This window comes from Podarcis raffonei, chromosome 9, assembly GCF_027172205.1.
Source record: "Podarcis raffonei isolate rPodRaf1 chromosome 9, rPodRaf1.pri, whole genome shotgun sequence".
Lineage (NCBI taxonomy): Eukaryota > Metazoa > Chordata > Lepidosauria > Squamata > Lacertidae > Podarcis > Podarcis raffonei.
The window spans coordinates 79,026,651-79,053,739 of NC_070610.1; the positions used below are offsets into that span (position 1 = coordinate 79,026,651).

A 27,089-nucleotide genomic window follows, 5' to 3' on the forward strand; every position below is an offset into this window, starting at 1 on the left:
GCTGCTCAATGCAGGAGGGCTTCCTGGGCTTAGCCCTTGCTCAGCTGCTGGTTTCTCCACCTTCTGCACTCACCCCCACCCTGTGGTGAGTCACCGTGAGGGCCTTCATGGTGACGTCATTCCTGTATGTCCGGGGGTTGGACTGGATGACCCTTGGGTCCAACTAGTCAATTCTGTGATTTTATGACGATGAGAGAAGCAAGGCCTTCTGGGCGATGATGCTGTGAGCCACTCCATTGTAGGATCGGTGTTTGTGTGTGTGTAAATAAACCGTATATCCTAAAGACGCCACAGTCTCTTCTGTACCTCATTCCAAAAGGAAACGCGAACCCTGGGGAAGCACCTGGAACCTCACACAGCTCGGAGCTTGGGGAGGCATGCTGCATACTAAAATACTTTTTAAAAGGGGTATTAAAAATCGGATAGCTTCTTCGATACATATTGTGAAATGTGTCTCCAGACACCTGCTTTGGACCTTCTCGAAAGTACCAACAAGTGGGGAAAGGAGTGCCTCTTAGTGCCACTTTTTATAGTTATTTCAAATCCCCCACGCAGGAGAAATGTAGGCACTTTGGATGCGCAGCACACACAGCAACGGGCCTCTTTGGGCAAGGTGACAACCTCGATGGCTTTAAAAGACGACTGGAGGAACAGACGGAGGAGATGGCTCCTCGCCAGGATGGTTGGAGGCAGCAAAACTTCTGAATGCCGGTTGCTGGAAGCCGCAGGAGGAAAGAGGGCTCTTGCCTTCACACCCCGTTTGCTGGTTTCCCCGAAGCATCTGGTTGCCCCTGCGAGAACAGGATGCCGAACTAAATAGCCCATTGACCCAGCCGTGTCTCTGACTTCACTCCCAGAGGCACACTCCATTGTCTCTTGAGATGGAGGGATGCCAGTAACTATGAATGAAGCTCAGGAGGGACAAATCCTGATGTGGAAGGTGGGAAGGGGACCGAGGAAGAGTGTGAGCCGTGAGGATTCATAGTGTTCCTTCATCTAAGGTGAGCCTGACGTTATCGTGCCTGCCTCTCTCCATATTCAGCAGCTGCTGAGCTAAGCCTCTTAACCTTGGCATTTAGCAGGCAGCGAGAAAACAACTGAGTGGATCTAACTTTGGCACAGTTCATATTTTAGGAACATTTTAAGCTGCAGTTCACAAAGCCTCCCTTTCTCCATTTAAAAATACATGCATACATGCCTGAAGCTATAAAAGCAGCAGGTTAGGCTACAAATAAACCAATGAGTAAAATGGAAGGCTTTTATAAAAATAAAGCAATCTGTTTGGAACTGGCCTCTCAGGGGTCCGGCCTGCCAAGCGGGCTTTTCATTCTGCTGTGCTTGAGCATTCTGAAGGAGAACTTGGGCTCCCTTGGCATCGGCTCTCCAGGTCCCCAGATCACCTGCTGCTTACAAATTCCCTGACTTTGCTGCAAGGTGTCTTGCATGGAAACAGAGGTGGGGTGAGGGGCTGTAGCTAAGCGCCCATCCCTGTCAAGGAGCATGACAAAGGCCTCGGTCCTGTATACCTGAAGGAGCGTCTCCACCCCCATCGTTCAGCCCGGACACAGGTCCAGCGCCGAGGGCCTTCTGGCGGTTCCCTCATTGTGAGAAGTGAGGCTACAGGGAACCAGGCAGAGGGCCTTCTCGGTGGGGGCACCCGCCCTGTGGAACGCCCTCCCATCAGATGTCAAAGAGATAAATAATTACCTGACATTCAGAAGACATCTTAAGGCAGCCCTGTTTAGGGAAGTTTTTAATATGTAACGCTGTACTGTTTTTAACACTGATTGGGAGCCGCCCAGAGTGGCTGGGGAAACTCAGCCAGATGGGCGGGGTATAAATAATAAATTATTATTATTATTATTATTATTATTATTATTATGGTTGCCCCCCAGATGCTAAGGCACTACTACATTTTGGAAACAGGCAAGTGACTGGTTTGGGATGTGGTCACAATCCCTCTGAAGGAGCAGGCTTGCTGGTACACCAGCTTAACATAGCCAAGATGCAAACCCTCTCTGAGACACTCTCTATTTAGTTTCTAGTTCTAGCCAGTGCAAGTTTTGCACAGCCAGCACTTTGACCCTAAGGAAGCACCCAGCAATTTGGGATGCATAATATTCAAAAGGTTGAACGTTACAAACTAGGACAGTGCCTTAACATATTTTGTTGTGACAGATGTGCTTTATAACACTAAAAACAGGGCGCTGGTTATTCAAAAGTTTGCAGGTATAATTTAATTAGAAAACAGCAAAAGGCTACAGCTGCTATTAGCCCCTCTGAAGCAAAAAGGCAGGGCAGGTCACTTTATGTAAAATAAACAATCCGATGCATTTTGATCATGGGTGATCTTCCTCTGGCCTTTTGGGATCTGTGTTGGGGGCAAGGACCAAATAGGTTGGGAGCAAGGACCAAATAGGAGAATTCCCTGGATGCCAAGATTCAAGTTTGGGGCAAGTGCTCTTGGTCAGTTTGCATTTCTTGGTACAGAAAGTATTGATCTGATGTGTAGAGATCTTTCCTATTCTAATTAATTCAAGAGGGTTTTGGAAGCTTCTCTGTGTGAATGAAACAAGCAGAAGGTACCTGATGTTTGGGTTGTTGCTTCAGAGAAGCTGAGTACAGCTGGCTTAAACTGAGCCTGTTATCTCTTCTTCAATGCAATGCTGACTATAATAATAGGCCAGAAGGACCCTTGTTTTTGCTCTCTTTTCTATCTTTCATTCTGGTGTGGTATTCTTTATATAGTGTTAAGGTTTTTGTCTTATTAGAAATTTAAGTCTGCTGCAACTAGATTTTTTATGAACATGACCAATCCTGAATGTATGGGGTTTGTGACCATTATGCTCATTTGCCTTCACTAGCAGTAAAGCTCTCTTGGATGAAATTAATTGCCTCTGGTCTGTTTTTGGGGAATCCTGCAACATGTTTAAATTTTTACTCTGCTAACCATACGTTGGAGTTCTGCTCTGGATCAATACTGAGTAGAATACATGACACTCTTTGGTAAGAGAACACTGATTTAAAATCACAAAACACGCAGCAAAATAAAGCAGAGAAATACAGTATAGGCTGCTGGACCTTTTAAATATGGCTTTATGAGTTCCATAACTTCCCACCTCCCTTAGCATGTTTGTTGAGTTAGAAATGGTTTACTTCCAAACTCTCCAAAGATCAGATTCATGTGCTTTTCCATACAGCATTCAGAAAACACAAGGCAGTAAAACCTGGCTTAGTGATGAATGTTCCTAAATTATAGGTATAGGGACACAAGAATGACTTGTAGGAGCCATGCAGTCTGAGCTGCAATAACCAGCTCAAAATCACTTTACATGTTGAGCTGCTCTGGTAGACTGAAAAGGAACAAAAGCTTGGATTACCTAATCCCTCCTGAGGTGAGCTAAACCTGGCAGGACAGTTGACTCTCTGGCATTAACCCCTTTGTGCATTAATTAGACTTAAGCATGTTGGTTAGATGAGGCTGATTCTCCCAGAATCTGATGGATCCCAGAGCTCCTATAGAAAGCAATAGCCTGCCCTTCAGCGTTGTTACTGAAAGCTCTTTAAAGCTGCACCATCTAAAAACAACATATTTCTTAAAGGTCTTGTGCAAATAGATGCACATATAATTGACTGATCAATTGAAACCCCTTTGTTGAATAGATGGAGTCTTCTTTGTGCAGCTGGCCTTTGACCCCTCAATTATGTTTAGATCAAGGAATAAGCAACCTTGGCCCTCCAGATGTTTTGGGACAATTCCCACCATCCCTGACCACTGGTCCTGTTAGCTAGGGATGATGGGAGTTGTAGTCCAAAAAACATCTGGAGGGCCAAGGTTGCCTATGTCTGGTTTAGATTGTGGGTGTGTTTATTTCCACGTATGAATCGTGTCACCTTGACCATGCAGGGAACATCTTTTTCTTGTCATGTTAAGAAAAGAATGCCACCACCACCCCGTCCCGCAATATCTTGGGTGAGGACAGATGGAGCTTGCCTTTCATCTCCTGCTGAAAAACAGGAGGAGGCTATTGCAGGGGATTTGCACAAGGCTCAGCTGGGAGGTGGGCAGGTGGGCTTTGCTTATTTTCATGCCTTTAGAAGAGAAATCTTTGCAAACCTAGATTCAGGTGGGTAGCTGTCTTGGTTTGACGCAATAGAAATATATATATATATATATATATATATATATATATATAGTCCAGTAGCACCTTAGAGACCAACTAAGTTTGTTCTTGGTATGAAATACAGTCCTACCTCGGCTTAAATATGCTTCAGGTTGAGTGTTTTCAGGTTCCACTCTGCGGCAACCCGAAAGTAATGGAATGCGTTACTTCCGGGTTTTGCCGCTCGCGCATGCACAGATGCTCAAAATTACATCACATGCATGCGCGGAAACGGCGAATTGCGACCTGCGTACGTGCAAGTTGCATTCGCTTCAGGATGCGAATGGGGCTCCGGAACGGATCCCGTTCGCATCCAGAGGTACTACTGCCTGCCGCAGTTTGGTCAGACTCATACTGGTAGCTTCGAGAACACTGTCCCACCATCTCATCCTCTGTCGTCCCCTTCTCCTTGAACCCTCCATATTTCCCAACATCAGGGTCTTTTCCAGGGAGTCTTCTCTTCTCCTGAGGTGGCCAAAGTCTTGGAGCCTCAGCTTCAGGATCTGTCCTTCCAGTGAGCACTCAGGGCTGATTTCCTTCAGAATGGAGAGGTTTGATCTTCTTGCAGTCCATGGGACTCTCAAGAGTCTCCTCCAGCACCAGAATTCAGAAGCATCCATTCTTCAGCGATCAGCCTTCTTTATGGTCCAGCTCTCACTTCCATACATCACTACTAGGAAAACCAGAGCTTTAACTATATGGACCTTTGTTGGCAAGGTGATGTCTCTGCTTTTTAAGATGCTGTCTAGGTTTGATATACAGTGGTACCTCAGGTTAAGTACTAAATTCGTTCCGAAGGTCCGTTCTTAACCTGAGGTACCACTTTAGCTAATGGGGCCTCCTGCTGCTGCCACACAATTTCTGTTCTCATCCTGAAGCAAAGTTCTTAACCTGAAGCACTATTTCTGGGTTAGTGGAGTCTGTAACCTGAAGCGTCTGTAACCCGAAGTACCACTGTCTGTGTGTGTGTGTGCATATATATATATATATATATATATATATATATATTCCTTTGCGGACGGCTGAGCCATAAGCAATATATATCGGAGCAGCACCAATCCTTGCAGCAAACCCCCCCAGGAAGTTAGAAGGCTACGTTGTTGCACTTTGACCCCCGGTTTTCGCCCCTGACGAAGAGACCTGCGGGATCCGGAAGCCTCTGGGGCCCTCCTTGCTGCGTCTCCGCCTGCGCGTGCGTGGCTTTGTCCCGCGCATGCTCCGTCCCTTTCCCGCCGCCGCCCGGCTGCTGCTTTCGCCCTTCCGCTCTGCGCAGGCGCAGCGGCCCTTTCCCCATCCGGGAACCCACGGGCGCGCATGCGCAGGGCCGCGCCGCCGTCCGCGTCGCTTATTCCCCTCAGAGCGGCGTCGGGGGCGAGGCGGGAGGAGAAGCGCGGCGCCTGCGGCCTTGGCTTGAGCGTCTCTCTCCCTCCGCGCAGGCGGGACCCGAGGCCCAGCGCAGTACCGACGAAGGTGAAGCGGCGGCGGGGGGCAGGAGGAGCGGGGTCCCGGCGGGGGAGTCGGAAGGGGAGGGAGGCCTCGGCGCCCGCGAAGCCGCTTCTCAGGCCTCAGGCTCCGCCGCTCGGCCGCCATGGCCCCCCTCCCCCAATGCGTGAGGGGAAGCCGTGAGGGGGGATGGGAAGAATATTATTCGTGGGAATCAATAATAACCAGTAACAACACAGTGATTTGGGGGGGGGGCTCCGCATACCGCCTTGAGGTTGGAAGAGGCCCTCAGCTCCTGAAGGTAACGGGGCCCCTTCTGTGTCCATCTCTCCTTCGTCAACAACAAATTGTCGCCGTTTTTTTGTTGAATTGATGCTTTATGGTAATTTATAGACCTGGTAGGTATTTAAAGCCATTTAATAGGAGCTTACACAACACAAAACACTGCTGCTGTATGTAGGTTTTTTTATTTTATTTACCCTTCCTATGTCCGGCTGTCCTTTGTCAAAAACAAAGTGTCGCCGTTTTTTGTGTTGAATAGAGGCAATATGGTAATTTGTGGACCTCGTAGGGATCTAAAGCCGTTTGCACAGAAGAAATAGGAGCCTACAACACAACACGCTGTTGCTGTATGTAGGTATTACTTTATTTGTTTTTATCTTATATTTTGGAAATGTACATCCAGGTTTTTTTCCCTTTAATTTTTTGGGGGGTCCCCAAGAGAGTGGGACCCTAAGCTATAGCTTGTTTAGCTTATATGTAAATCCAACACTGCCTCTAAACATTTTGCGAATCTAAGTTGGGCCTCATTGAGGGGCAGTGTTTCAGTATGAGTGGGAAAATGAGAGTACTCCTAAACATTTTGTTTTAGAAAAAAAAGCACTGGCCATTTTGCTTGAATTTTGAAGATTATAACCTTTGGGTAGAGGCAGCCCATTCTTATTTTTTGCCTAGTCTACTTTTAGATGTTTAAGAAGTTGCATAGTTATATACAGTGCTTTATATATAAAGGGGATGCAGGGGTATGCATACCTCTAAACATGTTGTGAATCTAAATTTGGCTCCATTGAGGGGCAGTATTTGAATATGAGTGGGAAAATGAGAGTACCCCCTAAACATTTTTTTTTTAGAAAAAAGCACTGATTAATAATAATAATAATAAGTCTCCACCGAGACCCTCCCCTCTTTGTGAGGTGGGAAGTGAGTGCCTCGTGCAATGTTACATCTCCTAGCTGCCCTGTGAACAACACTATGTTGTTATAATTATTATTATTATTGGCTACCATCCTTGCCTCACCATTGCGGCTTCCTCTGGTTCTGCATTTATTCCCACACTGTACACATCCCCAATCCGTCTCCCATTTTGCAGGCTTTGTTTTGGGCACTCGTGTCACGTGCGACATGAACTCCCTAGCCAGGATCCATGCATATCTTGCCGAAAAGACAAAGAAAAAACTATGACTCTTGCCCCTCGTGAAAGTTGCCTGTTGCCTAAGGCGCCTGGGGGAAGGTGGCAGCTGGGGAAAGGCAGCTATTGGAGAAGGAAGCCAGGCGGGAGAGGAAAATCTCTGGGCTTCTTGGTCTTTCCTTCCATATGTTTCCTACCTGGGAATTGTGAGGGGGGAGAGTTGCCTCTGCTGCTTCTTCCAGGTCCTGCCTGTGGGTTTCTTCCCACTGGGGCATCTAGTGGAGAGCGTGAGGCTGACCGAGATGGGGCCCCTTTGGCTGATTTTCATTAAATTTATGTACCGCCCTCCGTCCAAAGATCACGGGGCAGTTTGTTCAGCTTTTGTTGGATCCCTAATTCCCATCACGCTGGTATTTCCAGGGACGAGTCTAGAGTCCACTCGCCCTACATGCTGATATTCTGCACAAACTGGATGGTGCTTGTAACTTCTTTCCCCCCAGGTATTTAGCCCTCACCCTTCTGCCAAAACAGCTCCCAGGCCAGTTTTCACAAATCAGGACTCTTATCTGTAGTTTGAAGTGACAAGAGCTGCTTTACTACTAAGCTTCGGTGGTTTTTCTGTAGTGCCTTCAATACGCATGACATTTTGCAGCAAACTTATAAGCTGTCTTAGTTTCTTACATTAAGGAAGCTGCAAGGTTTGTTTCTGACAGGCCAGAACAGGACCGGCTTTGGTTATCAACATGGGTCTGGTGCTCCTAGTACTCCGTTTACTCTTTAGCATATTATACTGTCAGAAAGGCCATAGCTTAGGAATAGAGCATCTGCCTTGTATATCCCTGGTATTTCAAGATAGGGCAGGAAGACAGCCCTGGCAAGCCATTGCTAGTTATTATAGGCAATACTGCACCAGATGGATCAGCTCTCTTGACTCCATATAATTTACTATGTTCATAGTACAGTCTTGCAAAATCTGCCAAGCTAAGTTAAGAGCCCATAAAATCTGTGAAGAAATTTCCTGTGGCTTCTAGGGTGTAACTGAATGTTTCAGTTCTTGGCATGTGGTTTGCACTCCCCAGATCAAAACCTCATTCGCTGGTGGAAATGGGTCTCACATGCTTCCCCCCCTCCCCCTGTTGCATTTCAACATGTTGAAATTTTATTAACATGGTGGCAGCATCTCATGCGCGGAGCTGAAGTGAGGGAGGCTGGAGGGTGGACTTGTTTGGTGTGGGATCTGCTGGCTGGCTGCTTCTGGGTTGAGGCTGTGGCGCTCAAGGGGTTTCTCTCGTCACTTCGATGCTTTCAGCCAGATACGGCTTCAAAAAATGGCATCCTCCAGTGCTACTTCCACACCTGCCTGGTTATATGTTCCTGAAGCACATGTGCTTTTGCCTTCCGTGTAGACCAGGAGAAGGAGCCTTACCATGGCTCTGCATCTGAGACGTGCAGAGCAAAACAAAATGTTAGTCACTTGGTGAACGTGATGCTGGACAGGAAGCCAGGGTTCATGCCCTCTTTGGCAGATCTTGAGCCTGGAGAAAACCTTGGGCTTTCTTTGCTTGCCAGATCCTGGCTGACCTCTCACTGTGATGGAGGTGGTCCAGATTGTCAAACAACATTCATTGTCAATGTAACTTATTGAATTGAACTTCTTTAGAATTGGTAAACATTTGATACTTGCGGTAACTTGGTTTTGCCTTGACACCTGTGATCCCTTCCCTAGCCGTGTTACATTCATGCAGATACCTTCCCAGGTTTCTAGTGCCGTAGTGGGATATAATACAGGTAGAAATCTTGGGTTTACAGAATAAAGAAATATATTTCTGTGTGTGTGGTCTGAGCATGTCCTCTCTCGGTGAGTTCACACGGTGAAAGAGAATGAACAAAGCAGGAAAATTAACTTCCTTCCAGGTGGCCAACTGAGTCTCGGAATACAATTCTGTGGTCTCAACCCTTTCGTGCGTTATCTAGTTTTAAACTTGCTAGTTATATTTGACTGCAACTTCCCACACTTAATTTCATTGGTTCATTTCATGTCATGTATACACTGCTTGATTGTGAGAGAAAGCCACAAAGTGGTTTACAAAAAATATAAAACAATAAAATTGTTCATTAAAAAACCAATCATGAAAAACATTCAGAAAACTAAAATCACCCTAAAACTAAAAACATCTTAAAACATGTTTCAGCATCACTTTAAATATTGGGGCAGGCTTGTCTAAACAAAAGCTGGCGCCCAAAGGGATGCAGTGAAGGCACCTGCCTAATACCAGTCATGCTATTCATAGTTCAGTAGGTGGAAGTGGTGGCCTTGCGGCAACTGAATGCTAGCAACAGGCTTTTAAAGGCAGCAGGGAAAGGCAGAAAATGAGTTCCCTCCTTTCCCTGGAACTGTGCTAAATGATGCTGTGCCTCTTCTGTTCTTAAAAGTTGAAAATAGACATCGCTAGATAAAAGAGGCAAGAGGTCATTCACAGGCAACAAAAAGACCTGTAAGCTTTTCTCAGTGATGATAGCCCTCTGGGTGCAGAAATGCATCTTTGATTTGATTGTTTTGTATGTCTTTAAATGGCCCTAATGCTTTAAATGGCCTTTAAAAGTCCTCAAACTGCATATTTTCAGACAACAAAATCTTGTCTTAAAATGCATTTGGCCCGCTTCAAAGGAGAGAGTAATTCATAGGATTTGATCGCCATCTTCCAATATCTAAAGGGCTTTCACATGGAAAATGGAGCAAGCTTGCTTTTTGCTGCTCTGGAGAGTAGGACCCAAAACAATTGATTCAAGTTACAAGAGAGGAGATTCTGAATTAACATCAGGAAGAACTTTCTGACGGTAAGCGTTGTGGAACGGAATTCCTCAGAAAGTAGTGGACTTCTTTCTTGGAGTTTTTTAAGCAGAGGTTGATTGGGCACCTATCGGGGATTCTTTAATTGAGATTACAGTGGTGCCTCGCAAGACGAAATTAATTCGTTCCTCGAGTTTTGTCGTCCTGCGATTTTTTTCGTCTTGCGAAGCACGGTGTCGGGAAAGTTTTGGAAAAGCTTCAAAAATCACCAAAGTCTTTAAAAACCTCAAAAAAGGCTACCACACCGCGTTCTATGAGTTGCTCCTCAAAGTCAAGTCGCAACTGTATTAACGGTGTTAAGAAAAAGGAAACAAACTTGCAAGACGTTTCCGTCTTGCGAAGCAAGCCCATAGGGAAAATCGTCTTGCGAAGCAGCTCAAAAAACAAAAAACCCTTTCATCTAGCGAGTTTTTTGGCTTGCAAGGCATTCGTCTTGCGAGGTACCACTGTACTGCATTGCAGGGGGTTGGACTAGATGACCCTCGAATGTCCCTTCCAACTCTACAATTCTATGATTCTATGCTGTGTGTGGGAATGGAGTATCCTAAAACTAGTTTAGAACACTGAACAGAAAGCACTGCAGTGTTTTATTGTGTGACCCCTTGGAAAATCCAACAAGTAACTGCTACATGTTTCTTTAAAAAGTCTTGTTTCTGAGCTGGGGTTGATGCTGCAACTATGGTGGATATTTGAAGATCTTCTAAGCCATGAATTTATGGTGGACTTCATTAAACTGAATAGTACTGCTAATTTAGGCCACGAGGTGGTAGCAAAATTGTGCCTCTCTCATCACAATACTGCACAGGTCTAGAGGTGAGTTTGCCCCTGCTCTGCATTCTTAAGCAGACTAACCCAATTCTCACGTCCCTGACTGAAACACAGATTGAAACATACTTATATTCTTCAGATTTTGCATTTATCTGAATTTTATGGTGCAGTACTTGGCTTAAAATACTAAAACACATATAATAATAGTTTGGGATAGTATTAGTGTTATTCACTGGTATTACCCAAAGGTCTCCAAGCATCGTAAAGGTAAAGGTACCCTGCCCGTACGGACCAGTCTTGCCAGACTCTAGGGTTGTGCGCTCATCTCACTCTATAGGCCGGGAGCCAGCGCTGTCCGCAGACACTTCCGGGTCACGTGACAAGCTGCATTTGGCGAGCCAGCGCAGCACACGGAATGCCGTTTACCTTCCCGCTGGTAAGCGGTCCCTATTTATCTACTTGCACCCGGGGGTGCTTTCGAACTGCTAGGTTGGCAGGCGCTGGGACCGAACGACGGGAGCGCACCCCGCCGCGGGGATTCGAACCACCGACCATGCGATCGGCAAGTCCTAGGCGCTGAGGTTTTACCCACAGCGCCACCCGCCTCCAAGCATCTTAGAACACATTAAAAAATGTAAAATATGTTTAGAAATGGATACATTGAGGTAAAACACGTTTGACTATTTTGTGATAATATTCAGGAATAGTGTGGTTTGGTGGTTATTGCGTTGGGCTAGGATTGGAGGACCGAGATTAGCGCTGCTGTTCCTCCATGAAGCGCAACAGGTGGCCCTGGGCCAGTGTCTCTCTCGCTGCTTAACCCTCCTCACCAGCTTTCTTCGAGGAGAAGTGAAGGGGAAGAACAAAGGAGGCCACTTTGAGCTCCTTGTAGGGAATGCCAGATAGAGGTGCAGCACTTGATTCCTTAGATAAATAAGCACACATTGCTGGGGGATGTTGCACTGCTCTCAGCTAGGTGGTTATTTGTTTTGCTTTAATATGGTATGAATGAGTTTAGCAAAAATGTTGCAGGGGCTGAACATTTGGAGCGACAACTACTTTTGCTTCACAGAAAACTAGAAAATTTAGTTTCCTTTCCCCAGAGAATGTATGCAGTATTTATTAACTTTGCACAAATAGAAATGGGTTTATCAACTTTTACATGTTTGTTCCTCAATTGTGTTGGTGTATTTTCCGATTCATCAGTTTCTTTCATTAGATGAGGAAGCTGGAAGAATTTTTTGTGTGGATAAAACTTTTCTCATGGATTTTTATGGGCCTTCACATTTCTGTTTAATGCCTGTTTGAAAACATTAACTGCTTGTAACATGCGCAGCAACTCTATGGGGCTGAAGTGTCTTTGGCTCCCTTGAAATCTGTTGGGAGGGGGCCAGGCCTCCTGAATGTTGGGGTGGAGGAGGCAAAGCGCGAAGCCAAACGGGGTGCGGCTTCAGTGGCAGGCTCCTCCTGAGCGAGAGAGAGGAGGAATTGCTAGCCATCAAAGCCGCGCTGCGCTGGGCTTCCCACTGGGCCCCTCCTGGTGACACGACTTTGCATGTGTAATGCGTGTCACATGCATGACCTCACATGAGCATGATGCGTTCTGAGCTCACGATGTCATACACACGCTGGGCCACCTCGATCTTGGGCACAAGTTGACACCTCTGGTGTGTAACACGTCCGGTCTAAGAAAGAAAAGGTTTTGGGACCTATTAAGGCTAGAATCTCCTGATGGAAGGCTATGAAATTATATTGGATAGCAGTGGTAGGTAAACCTTCAGAAGAATTTTCTAAAGACTGATATGTCACTAATATAGGAGATTACTGAGACTGGTGGCAGTTACTTAATATGGGTCCTGCCAGGGGGATGGACCAGGTGGTCTGTTAATGCCCTTTCCGTGTTACTCTCCTGTGATTTTCCCCTGCCCACATAGTATCTTTAAGTAATTTCTGTGTTGAAATGGTTGAAGCCATTTAGTTGGCAAATTCTATGTAGCTCTTGCCACAAAGTTTCAAACATCCTCTAGTTTTGTTAGTTGAGGAGGTTACATAAATAGTGGTTGTAGCACATCTTCATTGTCAAATACATTGTTTTATAGGACAATCCTTTACTTAATTACTTGGAAGTAAGTCAATTGAATTGAATGGAACTTGCTGCCCAGTAACTCTGCATATCGTCGTAGTGCAAATTATTATCTTTCTAATGGCCTGATTAAATTACACTTGATATGTGGCTAGAATGCATTAACATCACATGGGTTTTCAATTGAAAATGCTTGTTTGCATGGTTGGTTTAGAGTGGGATATAAAGCCTTTTAAATTCAAAAGTTGTAGTGCGTTGAAAGACATATGAAATGACTTTCAGTTGACAAGTGAATAAAACCCCCAACCCCTTTGCTGAAACAAGTTGTTACTGAGAAAAAAACAAAACTGTTGTGTTTTTCAAACAATTTACTTACAGGCAGTAGAACCATTTTAGAAAGTAGATTAAAAACAAATGTAATCTAATTTTTGTGTGTTTAACTTTCAGCTTTGTGGTGTTCTTGGAAAATTTTGCACCTTTTGTGAATTCTCTGAACCTTGGCATTGCCAGCCCACTTCTGTTGGGCCCTCCTCCTCCTCCTCCTTTGCAGCTTGCTCAGATTAAGACACAGTTGGCTTTTCACCAGTTGAACTCGGTAGCTTCAACCCATTCTATAGCATCTTATGCTTTGTTAAATGAAGCATTTCTGAAAATTGCCATGTTTAACCCTAGAGGAAACATGCCTCCAAGGCCGAGGGGGCCTAATGCACCTGGTCCAATGCCGCGTGGCCCTTTTCTGGGGCCAGGACCGGGACCTGGACCGGATGGTCTTCAAAGGCAACACCCGCCTGCTCCTCCCAGAATGCCTCAAAGGGTCATGGGACCAGAAATGAGGGCAAGATTCCCAAGGCCAAATGTTCAGGTCACGCAACATGGAATGGATCCTAGACAAGAGCGGCACCAGAGGGAAGAGGGATGTGCTACTCACTGGGACAATCCATTTCCGCCTGTAAATAGTGGCCAGATCACTTCAGGAAAGTTTGCACAACAAGCCACACGTATCCAGAACCGTTATACAACCGAGAGTGCTTCCAGCATCTTAGCAAGCTTTGGCTTATCTAATGAAGACTTGGAGGAACTTAGTCGGTATCCGGATGATCAGCTGACACCAGAAAACATGCCTTTAATTTTGAGGGACATCCGAATGCGCAAAGTGACTCATCAATTACCAAGTTTACCTTCTGAGAGCAGAGAAAAGGAAATGTTTCACAGTGACGATGGTCATGGTACCATGATGAAGAGCAAGGTAATTGATTATGGGCATGAAAGCAAGTATGAATATCCTGAAACTCCTCTTGATGTCAAAGTCTACAATTCTGATGCATCAACTGAGGGGAACATGAAAGGATTTCCAGCACAGCAGACGACTCTCGTGTCTTCGGCGCCCTCTGGTGTAACCAGTAGTCAAATGAATGCGGTAGAAGAGCTTATACGAAAGATGGGATTCCAGAGAAGCACATCAAGTACGCAGTCCTTTTTCCCCATGGATGCTCCCAACAAGGGGCCAGGGCTAGGCCTCCCTCCAGCAGGAGCCGGGATGCCTCCAGCAGCACCGCCCATGATGCCTCCCGTGGTACCATCCATGTCTGGGATGCCAGCATTGCCTGGGATGCCTCCTGTTGCCCCGCAGACTTTGCCTCCGCCAACTGTTCCTCAGCCCATGATGCCGCCTGTGAACCAACCACCTCCAACTATGAACCAGCCGCCACCTCCTTTTGCACCTGAGATGCATGATAGGATTCATCATGAATCCAGGGCTCATCCTTCTGATGTTCCACCTGGACCTGCCAGTGGCCAGAAAAAAATCCATGAGAAACCTCAGCATCCTATTGAGTCTGCTTTTGGCGCGGTGAAAGCCTCTTGGTTTCCAGTTTTTTCACAGGCAGATGCCCAGAAGCTGAAGAGATTGCCAACTCCGTCGATGATGAACGATTACTATGCTGCATCTCCAAGAATATTTCCACATGTGTGTTCTCTGTGTAATGTAGAATGTAGACATTTGAAGGTGAGTCACTCCCCACCCTCACGATTACATACATTTGTGTTCTATGTACTGGGTTTAATTGACTTCTGGATATCTGTAGATTTTATTCCCGTAAGATGTCCAACAATCAAGAAGCTTGGGAATAAATACTGCGTGTGTCTGATTTGCACAATGTGACTGGCTATTTCTGCAGGTTTCACCTGTAAAAGCTGCCTTATGATAGACATGTTCTCATTTGGCTTTGGATTCCCTGTTCCCTCTACTGCTTCCTCTGTCTATAATTAAACTTGCTTTTGTAGCTTCTGGGATCAAAGGAAGTTGGGCTTAAAGTAGACAGTGGATTAAGGTTGCAGTCCAGTCAGAAACATTGGTAAAGAAAGCATTTATTATAGTGTTAGAATGTAGCATAAGGATGATAGAACAAAATAAGTTATACAGAAGCATTAGTTAAATTTTCTTAGCTGATGCATCTATCTACTTGTTTGACCCTTGATACCTTAAGTTCAAGTAAGGTTTGAAAGCTTCAGGTTAACACAACTACATTTAAGTTGTCTTGGGCTGCAGTCCAAGCTTACCTGAGATTATCTCCCAATTAACTTGGCACAAATTGTTCTTGAGTAGGCCTGGATAAAAGTTTAAAGAGGAATCTAGCAGTATGGGCAGAGCTCCTGAGTTGACTACACATGGCCGATGAGGAATCGTTCACTGCGAGAAGGAAAGCCCAGCTAGATTTAGAAAAAGAAGACGATGGGATTCAGAGCAAGTTCCTTTCTGTCTCATTGAAATCAAAAGTCTTAAGTTATTAATAATGCTATTGATTTCACTGGACCTAAGTGAGACTTCCTTGCTCTGGATCCAACCCAGGGATTTCCTGCAGCTTTGAGAATTTCAGTGACCATAATCTCTGTATGAAATATTATCCTCCATACCAAAGAAGATACTCTCACGAATGTCTGATAGTCTCTTTTCCTGACAGAGAACCAAATGACAGGGTGGGAGAGGAGAGCCAAATATCATTTACAAGTATGGGATTCTGACAATAGTTTCTTTGTGGGCGGGGATCACCCCACAACACAGAGAAGTATTAGTCAGACAAAGTGAGATATGTACAGTATTGATTTGACTTTGATTTCCAAACATCTTTTTTTATTTCGCTTAATTCTGAAATAGATTGCACTAGACATTATCACAAAATTCAGTGTATTTCTACGGCTCTTCCCCTCTTGCCCTAAGCATCTCAAGGGCCTAGCATGGGTTGCATTCATTTGTTCCTCCCAACAATCATAAGAAGGCTATAAGTACTTAGTGCAGTGTTTTGCATTTTCAAATTCCAAAGGATTGAAGGCCGGCCATAGGTAATTTACCGACGTGCAGTTACTCAAAAATATGTCCCACTGAGTTAAGAAGGAATGTACTGTTAGTGTGATTATAATTTTGTCCTTAGGGGATTACTCAGTTACAGAGTTTTTAAACTTTTCTTCTGTATCAAATTTCTGTTTTTCTTAATGTGCTTCGTGTCCACCTCAAACTGTGTGTTACTATCCCAACCAATTCTAGATTTTCGTTCATAGAATCTTAATCCATTAGCTCAGGCTGTGTAATAAATTGAGTTTTGTAAATTGTGTTTAACTACACAATGGCGGGGTTCTGAATTATATGCATTGCAGATGTTCATGTCTCCAAGTTTATATTTCTTACTTACTCAAAATCCTTTTAAGGGCGTGAGAGTGCGAAAAATAAGTCATACAACCATACAACCATCATCTAGTCCAACCCACTGCAGGGCAGTAATCTTTTTGTCCAACGTGGGGCTCGAACCCATGACCCTGAGATTAAGAGTCTCCTGCTCTATTGACTCTGGATCAGTCTTTGCAGATGCCTAAAAACAGAATAAATACTGCAATATGGGAATTGGTTTGGGACAGAAAAACTTTGTACGAAATAAATAATGTTGTTGCCTGTTGCTTACTCTACACACTAAGCAGAACATGAGTTTAATTTATTCAATGGTTTTCTATTCTCTTGCATTCTGCATACAAGTTAGTTGCTTACTGAATTGTTTAGGTTCCTTTCCCCACCCATTCATAATTTTTTAGTGCAGAACATGAATTTTAGCCTCTTTTTAATATTTAATGGAATAATATAATAATGTTCTATGGGCAGCAAAGGCCTTCTGAAGCAGGAGGTTTTGTGATTCCTGAGACAAAAGTTTGGGTTTTAAAAACATTCAGAGAAGGGAGCTTAACAGATGCGAGAGCCCAAAATAATGTTTCCATGTGAACACCACACTTTCAGGTGCTGCTGTTACTAAGATGACTGGTTGCTGTTTACGTTTTTAGGCTTATATTTTGGGGGGACTTCACGGCTCCCAGAAAAATATAAGCCTTACTGATGTCCGCAGATCACCATAATGTAGCAGCACAGAATACTTTTATTGCGCAGCACTGCAAACCTTCAAATGCATAGACCATTATTTTTATTATTTATTATTATTTTTATTTGTATATCACCCTATACCTGCAGGTATGTAGTTTAAAGGGGGGGGGGTTGTGTCTTTGCAGCTCTTTATGTTGAAACACTTTTCTTTTACCTATATTACAAAGATACTGATTGTAGTCAAGCTATATAGGTTGTGATGTCCCCCATTGTTCTTCCCAAGTCGCTGCTGCTGACTTGCCCATGTAGTGCTATCCCAGTTGTCTGTATGGTGACTAATGCTGGGACAAGTGGGCAGAATAGTTCTGCATTGCTCTTTTTTCCAGGAGAATGCATCACAGCGCCATGGCAGCTGTATTTGGGTTTGCTTTTCTCTCTCTTCTTTCCCCTCTCTGAGAATTATGGCGTTTCTGTCCATATTTGGATCCTTCTGGGCCAATGTAAAGCAGTACTTGGAAGACCAAAATACCCTAATTCTGCTCTGTATGCAGTTCAGAGGCCATTAATTTGGCAGGTTTGAATTAACACAGAACAGCAACATATTGCATATCTTGACATCCGACGACACTACACTGTAGATCATCTTGATAGAAGAAATCTTAGGCTTGTCTTATGAGTTTTGGACAACCTGAGTATATAGCACAACATGGTTATAAGGGCAAATGGTGGCAGAGGGCGTGAGAAATCCATGTATACTACCATGAGCTGCATGGAGGAAAGCGGGGGTGTAAATGTCATTCTAATAACAATAATAAAATACTTGTAACTATGATTTATGGCTTTTCCTTCCGTAGGACTGGATTCAGCATCAGAATTCTACTGCCCACCTTGAGAACTGTCGTCAACTATGCCAACAGTAAGAATGCCCATTTAATTTGTACATTAATTATATGAAGACAGACTTGATTCTTGTACTTTCCTAAAGGGATACCAATAGTCAATAAAATGATTTCAGTGGGATGTGAATTTCAACCATAATACTTTTAAGCAGTATGTTCTGCTTAATCTGTATGTTGATCTGTTTGTTCTACACTGAAAAGCTCTAAATGCCATGCGCCATTCTGAAATGAGATGAATGGTTTTTCAATTCTAGGGAATTAGGGTTGATCTGAGACGGAATATAGCCACACAACTTTAAGCAGGGTAGTGCATGAAAGGTTGAAGGACCAGTGGGTGGGCACAGGGTCAACACCACCATGATCAGGAAGGGCGAGGAGCATAGAACAAGCCAAGGACTCCAAGGGAGAGGCCCACCATTGGGGCAGTGTGGGAGGGGGTGAGCCAAGTTTCAGTGAGGGCAATTACATGGAAGGATGGAAAGAGAGAAAGAGCAAGGAGGGCGACAGTTCTCTAGGAAGCAGAGCGGGTGTTAAGCAACATGTGGATGAGATGCACAGAGAGAGCGAGAGGGTGGGTGCTTGAGCTGGGATCCAGACGTAGGTCTTGCTCTCAGGTACTTCTGGGGTTGGACCTGACTAATAATGTGACTATTTTTTAATTCTGTAATGTGGTCTTTCACTTAATTCAATTGCTGTGTTACATGTTCACCTTAAAAGCTCCCAAGCAGATTAGGACAACCTCTTAGAATATTTTTTAACGCAGAGGCTAACTTGGGAAATTGACACACCTCTGCCAGTACCTGGCAGACATGCAAATCTCACTCTCTGCAGCACAGGAAAGGGAGGGAGGTGCTTCTTAGCAATAGATAACAATGAAAATAATTCAAAAAAACTTCTTGCATTGATAGTTTTATTCTTGAAACAGATTTCCTGACTGGAATCCAGAAGCCCATTCTGGATCATCAAAAAGGTAATTTTGCAAATACGACTACTTCCCATAATACTGATAAGGTGCAGTAATATTTCATCTCCCTTTTTCCTAAAGGCATTATAATGGATTGAGTTCTCTGTGGTTGGGAGAACGTTATTTAAATCTTGGAATTGTGGATGTTGCTTTGCATGTTGTCCCGTGGAGATTTTGCAGCTGCTTCTGCTGCTTCTGCTTCTTCACCACCCACCTTTCACACTGATGTCCCAGGGCAGGTTGCAACAACTAAAACACAATATTAAGAACAGTTTAAAACAACTCACAATCACTGGAATAAGATGGGTCCTGAAAATACGTATCTCAAATGTCAAAAGGTAAGGTAAAGACATGCATCTTCAGTGTTCATTGCCAGCTGTGTAATGAAGATACCAGATGCTTCTCTGTTGGGATGGAGTTCCACAGTGTAGGGGCTGCCCCAGAGAATGCCCTCTCCCGGACCATCACCTCCCTGAGCTTCTGAGGGTGGAGGAACAACCAACTATATAAAACTATATATGAGAGTTATCATAGTTACAGGGCTTATCATGGTTATAGAGCATCATATTTGTTTAAGCATGGCATTGCCTACCTGTTTGGCACTTGAAGGCTTGCATGAGTTTCTCCTGAGCCCAAGGAGTGTTACCAGTGCAGATACCAAAACGTTCTGTAGGTGCTGATGCTTTGCGAGAGTTCTCTCACCATGACTGAAATGGTACCACAGTGCAAGTCGGTGTCTGTCATAACATCAAACTGGGTTGTATCCCATGCAGTTTACTCAGTGTAAATCGGTTGAAATTAATGGATGTGACTAACATAGGTTTATTAATTTTGGTGAATTTACTCTGAGTTGGATACAGCACTTTGTGTGAAAGCTTCATTGCTTGGCTTCTTTCACCCCAGCTTTTCCTTGCTTGCAGGATGTCCCCCCTTCTCCTTTATAGTGGGTACCTTGGTTCTTGAATGGCTTGGTTGACGTACAAATTGGCTCCTGAACACTGCAAACCCGGAAGTAAGTGTTCCCGTTTGTGAACATTTTTCCGAAGCCAAACGTCTGACGCAGCTTCCACTTGAGTGCCGGAAGCTCCTGCAGCCAATTGGCAGCTGCACCTTGGTTTTCTAATGGTTTCGGGAGTCGAATGGACTCCCAGAACGGATTAAGTTTGAGAACCAAGGTACCACTGTATAGGTGTAATAAATCAGGGTAGATTGTTGACATTTCTTTGGCATTCCAGTTGTCTTGATGCAGCCCTGTTTTTCAAATCCACCTTTATTTTCACTCTGTACTACTTGGGGGACGTAGGAGTCTTGTTCTGAGGCTCACTCCTGGTTGTGGAATCCACGAAGCCAAATAACATCTGAATGCACACTTATCCTATTTAATACTGCCCTGTAGTTTTATTTCTTATAAGGAATAAAGTATTTTTTAAAAAGTAAAACATTTTAAAAACTGTCCAGTTAGATCGGATTACTTATTTCATATTAAATACAGAATGTTGGGGAAGAACAACCTTTTCTGTTTTTACAGACATGAAAGTGACCGAAAGGAAAACCATACACCGAGGCGACGCTCTTGCAGTTCTAGTCCCAAACGCTCAAGACGCTCAAGCTATGGCCATGCCTGGCGCCGCTCTCGCTCGCGGTCTAGGAGCCCTTGGCGCCGTAGACCCAGAAGTCGAAGCCCAAGATATCTGCCAGGTCCCCGGTATAGGTCAAGGTCTCCACGACGCCCTCATTTCTTTTCTTCACGCTATCGAAGATCTTACAGCAGAGAAAGAGAAAGAGAAAGAGAAAGAGGATCAAGAAGATCCACCAGATCTCCAGGTAAAATGGAGGCTCCAGCCTGTGGGCCTTCTTAAGCCTTGCAGTGGTCCTGATCTGATCTGCAAAGCCATTTCCATCAAGGCACACCCAGATATGATGTTAGGTGGGAGGCAGATAAAGATGAAGCTGCAAAAGAACAATTTTTGAAATGGGCTTCTGATTGTTCCTGGACAGGTATGTGTGAGAGAAAAGCAGACACAGACAACACAGATACAGATACATAGAGGGTGGCCCCATCATGTCTGGTCTGGTGTTAAGGGAAGGAGAATACAGTGGTACCTCAGGTTAAGTACTTAATTCGTTCTGGAGGTTCATTCTTAACCTGAAACTGTTCTTAACCTGAAGCACCACTTTAGCTAATGGGGCTTCCTGCTGCTGCCACGCCGCCGGAGCACGATTTCTGTTCTCATCCTGAAGCAAAGTTCTTAACCCGAGGTACTATTTCTGGGTTAGCAGAGTCTGTAACCTGAAGCGTATGTAACCAGAGGTACCACTGTATTGTGCCATTGGTTATGCCTTCCATTCATTCACTCGAGCTCAGGGGTAACGAAATTACTATAGTGGTACCTTGGCTTAAGAACAGCTTCGTTTGTGAGCAACTTGGATTAAGAACGCTGCAAACCTGGAAGTAGGTGTTTTGGTTTGTGAACTTTGCCTTGGAAGCAGAACATATTCCGCTTTCTGTTGAGTGTGTTCCATTTGTAAATTGAGTCCCCCGCTGCTATGGGAAAGCACGCCTTGGTTTAAGAACAGATTTCCGGAACGGATTAAGTTTGTAAACCAAGGTACTACTGTATTCCTTTTGGTGGGAGAAACAGGGCTTTAATTTATTTATTTATTTCAAATTTTATGTTGCATGTACAACACCACAACATACCAACCTTGCTGTTCATGAGACTTAGATCATAGTCCTGTATTTTAGTCCAAGAAGATGGTGCCATTAGATTTTGGAGTTTCAACCCTACGTCACTTAGCTGGGTTGCCCAAACCATTTACATAAAAGGACAAGATTTTTAAAGTATCGGGGTTCCCCATTGGATTGTAATTTGTGAGTTGAAAAAGGCATAGTCGTTACTTATAATGGATTTTATGGGGTGCTTTTGTTGTTACTATTAAATTTGTGCTTTAGAACTGTATGGGGGGGGGCAGGTCTATATACAAAGCTGTAGGAAAGTTATGAATCGGGGTTGTCAACCTTTTTATACCTACCGCCCACTGATACACCTTTCTTGATGGTAAAATTTCCTTACCACCCACCAGTGCTTGACGGAAGGAGGATTCAGCTTGTGCCATAGAACCCCCTACCGCCCACCTAGAATCCTGAAACACCCACTAGTGGGCAGTAGGGACCAGGCTGACAACCCCTGGTATCAATAGTGCCCAGCTCCTTATTTAATTCGCTGGTGCTGCTGCAGCTGCTGTGTGTGCCCTTGCCTTCTTTGTCCAGGATCAACAGGTAGTGTCATGCTTTTTCCACGTACACTGGCAAAACAGTGCATTCAGTATCTCTCCCCCTCCATTCAGGTAAGGACTTGGAAGAAGCGGTGAAATGTTTGGGTCCAAGTTTTGTTGAAGAGTACAACAAACAGAAATCGCTCCAAGCGCTCACCCGAGGGTCTGCTTTAAAGAAGATACCGCTTGAGCCAGAGAAGACTCCTGGAAGTGTGAAGAAGACCCCAAGTCATCCTGCGGCTCCTCCAAAGTCTTCCAAGAAAGATTTGCCTCCTCATGGCTCATCGGATATTGATGTCCCAAACAAAGACGGAGTCGTAGCTGAGGAAACAAATGTTTCTCAACCCATTCCCTGCAGTCAGGTCAGTAAGTCTTCTGTGAAGGTGTTTAGGCTTCATGTGAGGTCTGGATCTGGATTTAGAGTTCTGGTGTCCTTGGCTCTCTGGTCCCTAGATGTAGAAGGGCTTTTCTCTGTGGGACCACACGGGAGCTTTTTGCTTATATGGGAGAAACCTTCCTGCCTCTGATCCAGTCATTAACAATCATGCCTTCCCCTGGGTTTGCAGCCACATCCCATCATCTTTCATACCCCATACTAAATCAGGATGAAATATTGAGAAATGACTTTTATTTAGATAGTTTGTGAAGTCATTTCAGTGCTTTTTCAAGAGATGTAATATGCAGGTTTTTTAATCCATTCTTGCATTTCCCGCAATGCTCCTTTAAGTGCACTATACCTATTTCGATGTGTCTCCCTGCCTGCATACATGAGAGCGAGAGAGCAAGCACACAAATCAGTAACCGGTTTTGAAATATGCTTGAAATACTGTTTCATTTTCAGTTTTTGACAGACAAAGCCTTGAGTTGTGGTACGATTCTTCGAATATTTGATTTACCAGATGACGGCTATACTGATAACGATATTAAAAAAATTGTTCAGCCCTTTGGAAAAGTTAGTGATATCTTGGTGCTTCGTGTTAGAAATGAGGTAAGTACCTTAAATGCCTAACATAGCGTTTCTGCAAAATATCCCATCTTTTCTGTAAGTCACATTAGCTGGGGGTAATCCTAACACCCAGTATACTGACCCCAGAGGTCCACACCAACTTCTGGTGTGGTTCACAGCAGCGCTGCACAACTGCTAGTAGTAAGCATGGCACACTGTGCATTCTTTAATCTATAATCAATGTGCTTATTGATAGATTATTGACTGATTGCTGGAGTAAGGATAGAATTTTGAAGACATCCCTTGGAGGTGCTGAGGTGAGCTGTAGCTAAACAGTCTAAAATTCCCGATAGTAGTAATGGAAAAACCTATTTTAAACCTCACTTTAGAAACTTTAGACTGTTTAGCTACAGCTGTTTTGCAAAACCACTTTAAAAGTTTTCTGTGAACTTTGGCCACTTGGCTCCCATTCTCAATTTTCCTGATGCTCCTTCACTCAAATCTGAAAACCACAATGTAAAAGGTTAGAGCAAGATGTAAATGATGAAACTTTTCCTTTTTGTTAGGCCTTTCTTGAAATGAATTATAAGGAGGCGGTAACAGCTGCTGTCAAATATGGTGAAACAACTCCAGTCTTGGTTAATGGCAGGCGTGTGAAAATAAGTGTTGCAGAAAAGTCCAAAGTGGATCCCAGCCTGGTAAGTTTGTGTAATTTAAGGTGCCTTATTTCCACAGCATCTGACAAGGTTTCTTTCCCCACCCCAAGATGGTGTATATGCTGCTTACTTACTTGAAGCATTTATATCCTCCCTTCATCATCGTCCTTTTATTATTATTATTTGTACCCTGGCCATCTGACTAGGTTGCCCTGCTTACGATTCAGAACATTTTACAGCTGTATAAGAGTTCAGGACAACCAAAATAATAACAGCAGCATGTTTTTTTTAATCAAAATACTAATAAAATCAAAAACATCTAACTGAATAAAAATAATGAACAAAAATAAAGTTAAAAAAACTTTAAAATAATGACATTTAAGTGATAGCAGTATTAGGTGCCAGACATGTCTTCTTAGGAGACTGGCTGTTGCATTGTTCATTCTGTTATCACCAGGATGGGCATGGCTTTACTTTTGGGTGAAGACAGAGGCAAAGTAGGTGTCTGTCACCCAATAGCATTTCTCTGTCTACTTCCCCACTACTTTTTTGTCCTTCCTCTGCTTCAAGCATAGCCTTTTTTATTAGTTTGCTGTCTCTTGCAATCCTGAGTTACTGCCTCCTGCCATGAAGGCAGATCATGGCGCCATCATGGCTAATGGCCATTGATGGCCTTGTCCTTTGTCAATTTATCTAATCGTCTTTTAAAGCCAATCCAGTTGGTGGCTATCGCTGGCCCTTGTTGCAGTGAGTTCCACAGTGTGTGCGGCATGAAGAAGGATCTTCTTTTGTCTAGTAGTGTTGGGAGAGAGCGTGAGGGGGAACCTCTCTCCATGCCATGAGATTCCTGCATTGCAGGGGGTTGGACTAGAAGACCCTCAGGGTCCCTTCCAACTCTTCAATTCTATGATTCTATACTTAATGTTATAAATTGTTGCCATGTCACTTCTTACCTATTTTCTAAAAATCCCAAATGCTGCAACGTTTTGTCCTAGAGCAGTCGCTCCATCTCCTTGATCATTTGAGTTCCCTTTTCTGAACCTTTTCCAACTCTGCAATACTCTTTTTCAAGTGAGGTGACCAGAACTGTTCCATTTTCTCTCCCATGTTCTTTAATGCCTATATGAAGCTACTGGGAGAGCTGGGCGGGTTCTGGAGCAGGCCCTGAACACAGTGATGGGCTGGCCAGTAACAAAACTGACTGAGGACAGGGAGAACCCTGGGAGTTGGTGTTTCCTCAAGGCTAGCAGTTAGTAAGGTGGCAAGGGACGCGGGTGGCGCTGTGGGTAAAACCTCAGCGCCTAGGACTTGCCGATCGCATGGTCGGCGGTTCGAATCCCCGCGGCGGGGTGCGCTCCCGTCTTTCAGTCCCAGCTCCTGCCCACCTAGCAGTTCGAAAGCACCCTCAAGTGCAAGTAGATCAATAGGTACCGCTTTATAGCGGGAAGGTGACGGCGTTTCCGTGCACTGCGCTGGTGCTGGCTCGCCAGAGCAGCTTCGTCACGCTGGCCACGTGACCCGGAAGTGTCTCCGGACAGCGCTGGCCCCCGGCCTCTTAAGTGAGATGGGCGCACAACCCTAGAGTCGGACATGACTGGCCCGTACGGGCAGGGGTACCTTTACCTTTAAGGTAGCCAGCTATGGGCAGGATGACAGTCCCATTGAAAAATGAGATACATTTTCTTGGGGTACTCATTGATCCAGTTTCTAGAGACCCAGGCAACCTCAGTGGCTCTGAACACCTTTTGGTTCACCATTCCTGGACAGGTATACTTTTCCTGCAGCATGCTCTGGGAACCTGCTGAGTGAATTAATTCTAAAGCACGGTATGTCAGGCTGCACTTGAAGGTGATCCAGAAGCTGCAAGTAATGCAGAATCTGCTAGTTCAGTGGTGGAGCAGTTGCACTGATGGGTACCAGGGTAGTGCCTCACATCGAGAGGGGAAATTGTAGAGCTGGAAAAGGTTCAGAAATTGTGTGTCAGCCTGCTGAGTCTGTGTGGAAGAACTGTAGCCAGAGGACTGCATCCCAATATCTGTGACTTCCATTTGTGACCCTACTGAAACAGAAAATGTGCATGGAGGAACCGAAAAGGGTAGATAGGTATTGAAAAGGCCGTTAAGTTGAGTAATGAATGCCAGAGAATCAAAGTAGACCCCAACACTGAGTGTGTTGTTAGCAATTGCATTGTGAGGAGGAGGAGGAGTAGTAGTAGTTGTTCTCATCTAATACTGGGCACAAGGAAGCCAGTTTTCATTGGGACTACACCACATGTGGAGGGAAGGTTTGATCTCTCTCCTTCTCCCTACCCCCCCAGCAGTTATAACAGTGGTCCATTTATCTCTGCATCTGGTTTGCTGCTTATGCATACAGCTGTTAGGACAGCAATGTGACTTTCTGCTCAGTCATTGGGGAAAGGTATTTCTGTAGCTTAAGGGTTTTTTGCACAGATTGTGCATATGTATATTCATAAAAGAGAACATAGTGTTATCTTTTTCAGATCAAAGGAAATGAAAAGAAGCCATCACAGAGTATCAAAAAAACTCCCCCAGGTACACAGGTTGTTAAACCTCCCCCAGATTCTCAGAATGCCAAGAAAGCTCCCCCAAGCCCAAAGAATGTCAAGAAAGTTCACGCAAGCACGCAGAATGTCAAGAAAGCTTCCTCAGGTACACAGAATGTCAAGAAAGCTCCTTCAGGCACACAGAATGTCAAGAAATCTTCTCAAGGCGCCCAGAACGTCAAGAAAGCTTCTCTAAGCTCACAAAATGTCAAGAAAGCTCCCTCAACCTCGCAGAACGTCAAGAAAGCCCCAGGTTCACAGGATGCCAAGAAGCCTCCCACAACCTCCCAGAATGTTAAGAAAGCTTCTTCAAGCTCACATAATGTCAAGAAGTCACTTGCAAGTGCATCGTAAGTATGACGCTACTTAGTCTGGCCTATCACATTCTTTAAATCAGCTTTTTAATTGTTTTCTGTTCCAACTTGTGATTTATTTTAATGGGATTGTATCCAGCAATTAACCCACGATTTTGTTCCTTTTTTCAGGAAAGATCAAACTGCTGCAAAAACGTCCTCGGCAGCTGTGTCACTGGCCACTGCCTGTGAGTTCTGGTTGCTTTTCCTTCCTTTATGCTCAGTCTCCTGTAGTTTAGTGCATTGTGTGCTGAAAGTGGGTGAAAAAAATGAAGAAGACTCTTGCCTAGTTTTCCCATCATTCAGGCTTACTGATATATGTGGATCCCTGTCAGATGGAAATGTGTTGAAGAATG

The 27,089-nt window shown here is 44.4% G+C and overlaps 2 protein-coding genes across 3 annotated transcripts in view; both read left to right on the top strand.

Annotated features, from left to right (window-relative positions):
- Nucleotides 1-18,996, top strand: part of LOC128420586 (zinc finger protein 638-like) — a 35,082-nt gene extending 16,086 nt beyond the window's left edge. The window contains exons 2-4 of the mRNA XM_053402221.1: nt 13,164-14,721; nt 17,931-17,992; nt 18,901-18,996. Of these exons, the coding sequence (XP_053258196.1) occupies nt 13,164-14,721; nt 17,931-17,992; nt 18,901-18,949 (1,669 nt within the window). The 3' untranslated portion in view covers nt 18,950-18,996. The remainder of the gene's footprint in view (nt 1-13,163; nt 14,722-17,930; nt 17,993-18,900) is intronic.
- ZNF638 (zinc finger protein 638) overlaps nt 1-27,089 on the top strand; it is a 93,414-nt gene that overhangs the window by 43,863 nt on the left and 22,462 nt on the right. The window contains exons 1-7 of one of the 2 annotated variants that reach the window (XM_053402220.1): nt 19,150-19,277; nt 20,468-20,763; nt 22,288-22,577; nt 23,057-23,203; nt 23,728-23,859; nt 26,318-26,730; nt 26,866-26,921. In XM_053402220.1, the coding sequence (XP_053258195.1) occupies nt 19,165-19,277; nt 20,468-20,763; nt 22,288-22,577; nt 23,057-23,203; nt 23,728-23,859; nt 26,318-26,730; nt 26,866-26,921 (1,447 nt within the window). In that variant the 5' untranslated portion in view covers nt 19,150-19,164. Of the gene's footprint in view, nt 1-19,149; nt 19,278-20,467; nt 20,764-22,287; nt 22,578-23,056; nt 23,204-23,727; nt 23,860-26,317; nt 26,731-26,865; nt 26,922-27,089 lie in introns of those variants that run through there. The other variant, XM_053402218.1, reaches the window with a different exon arrangement.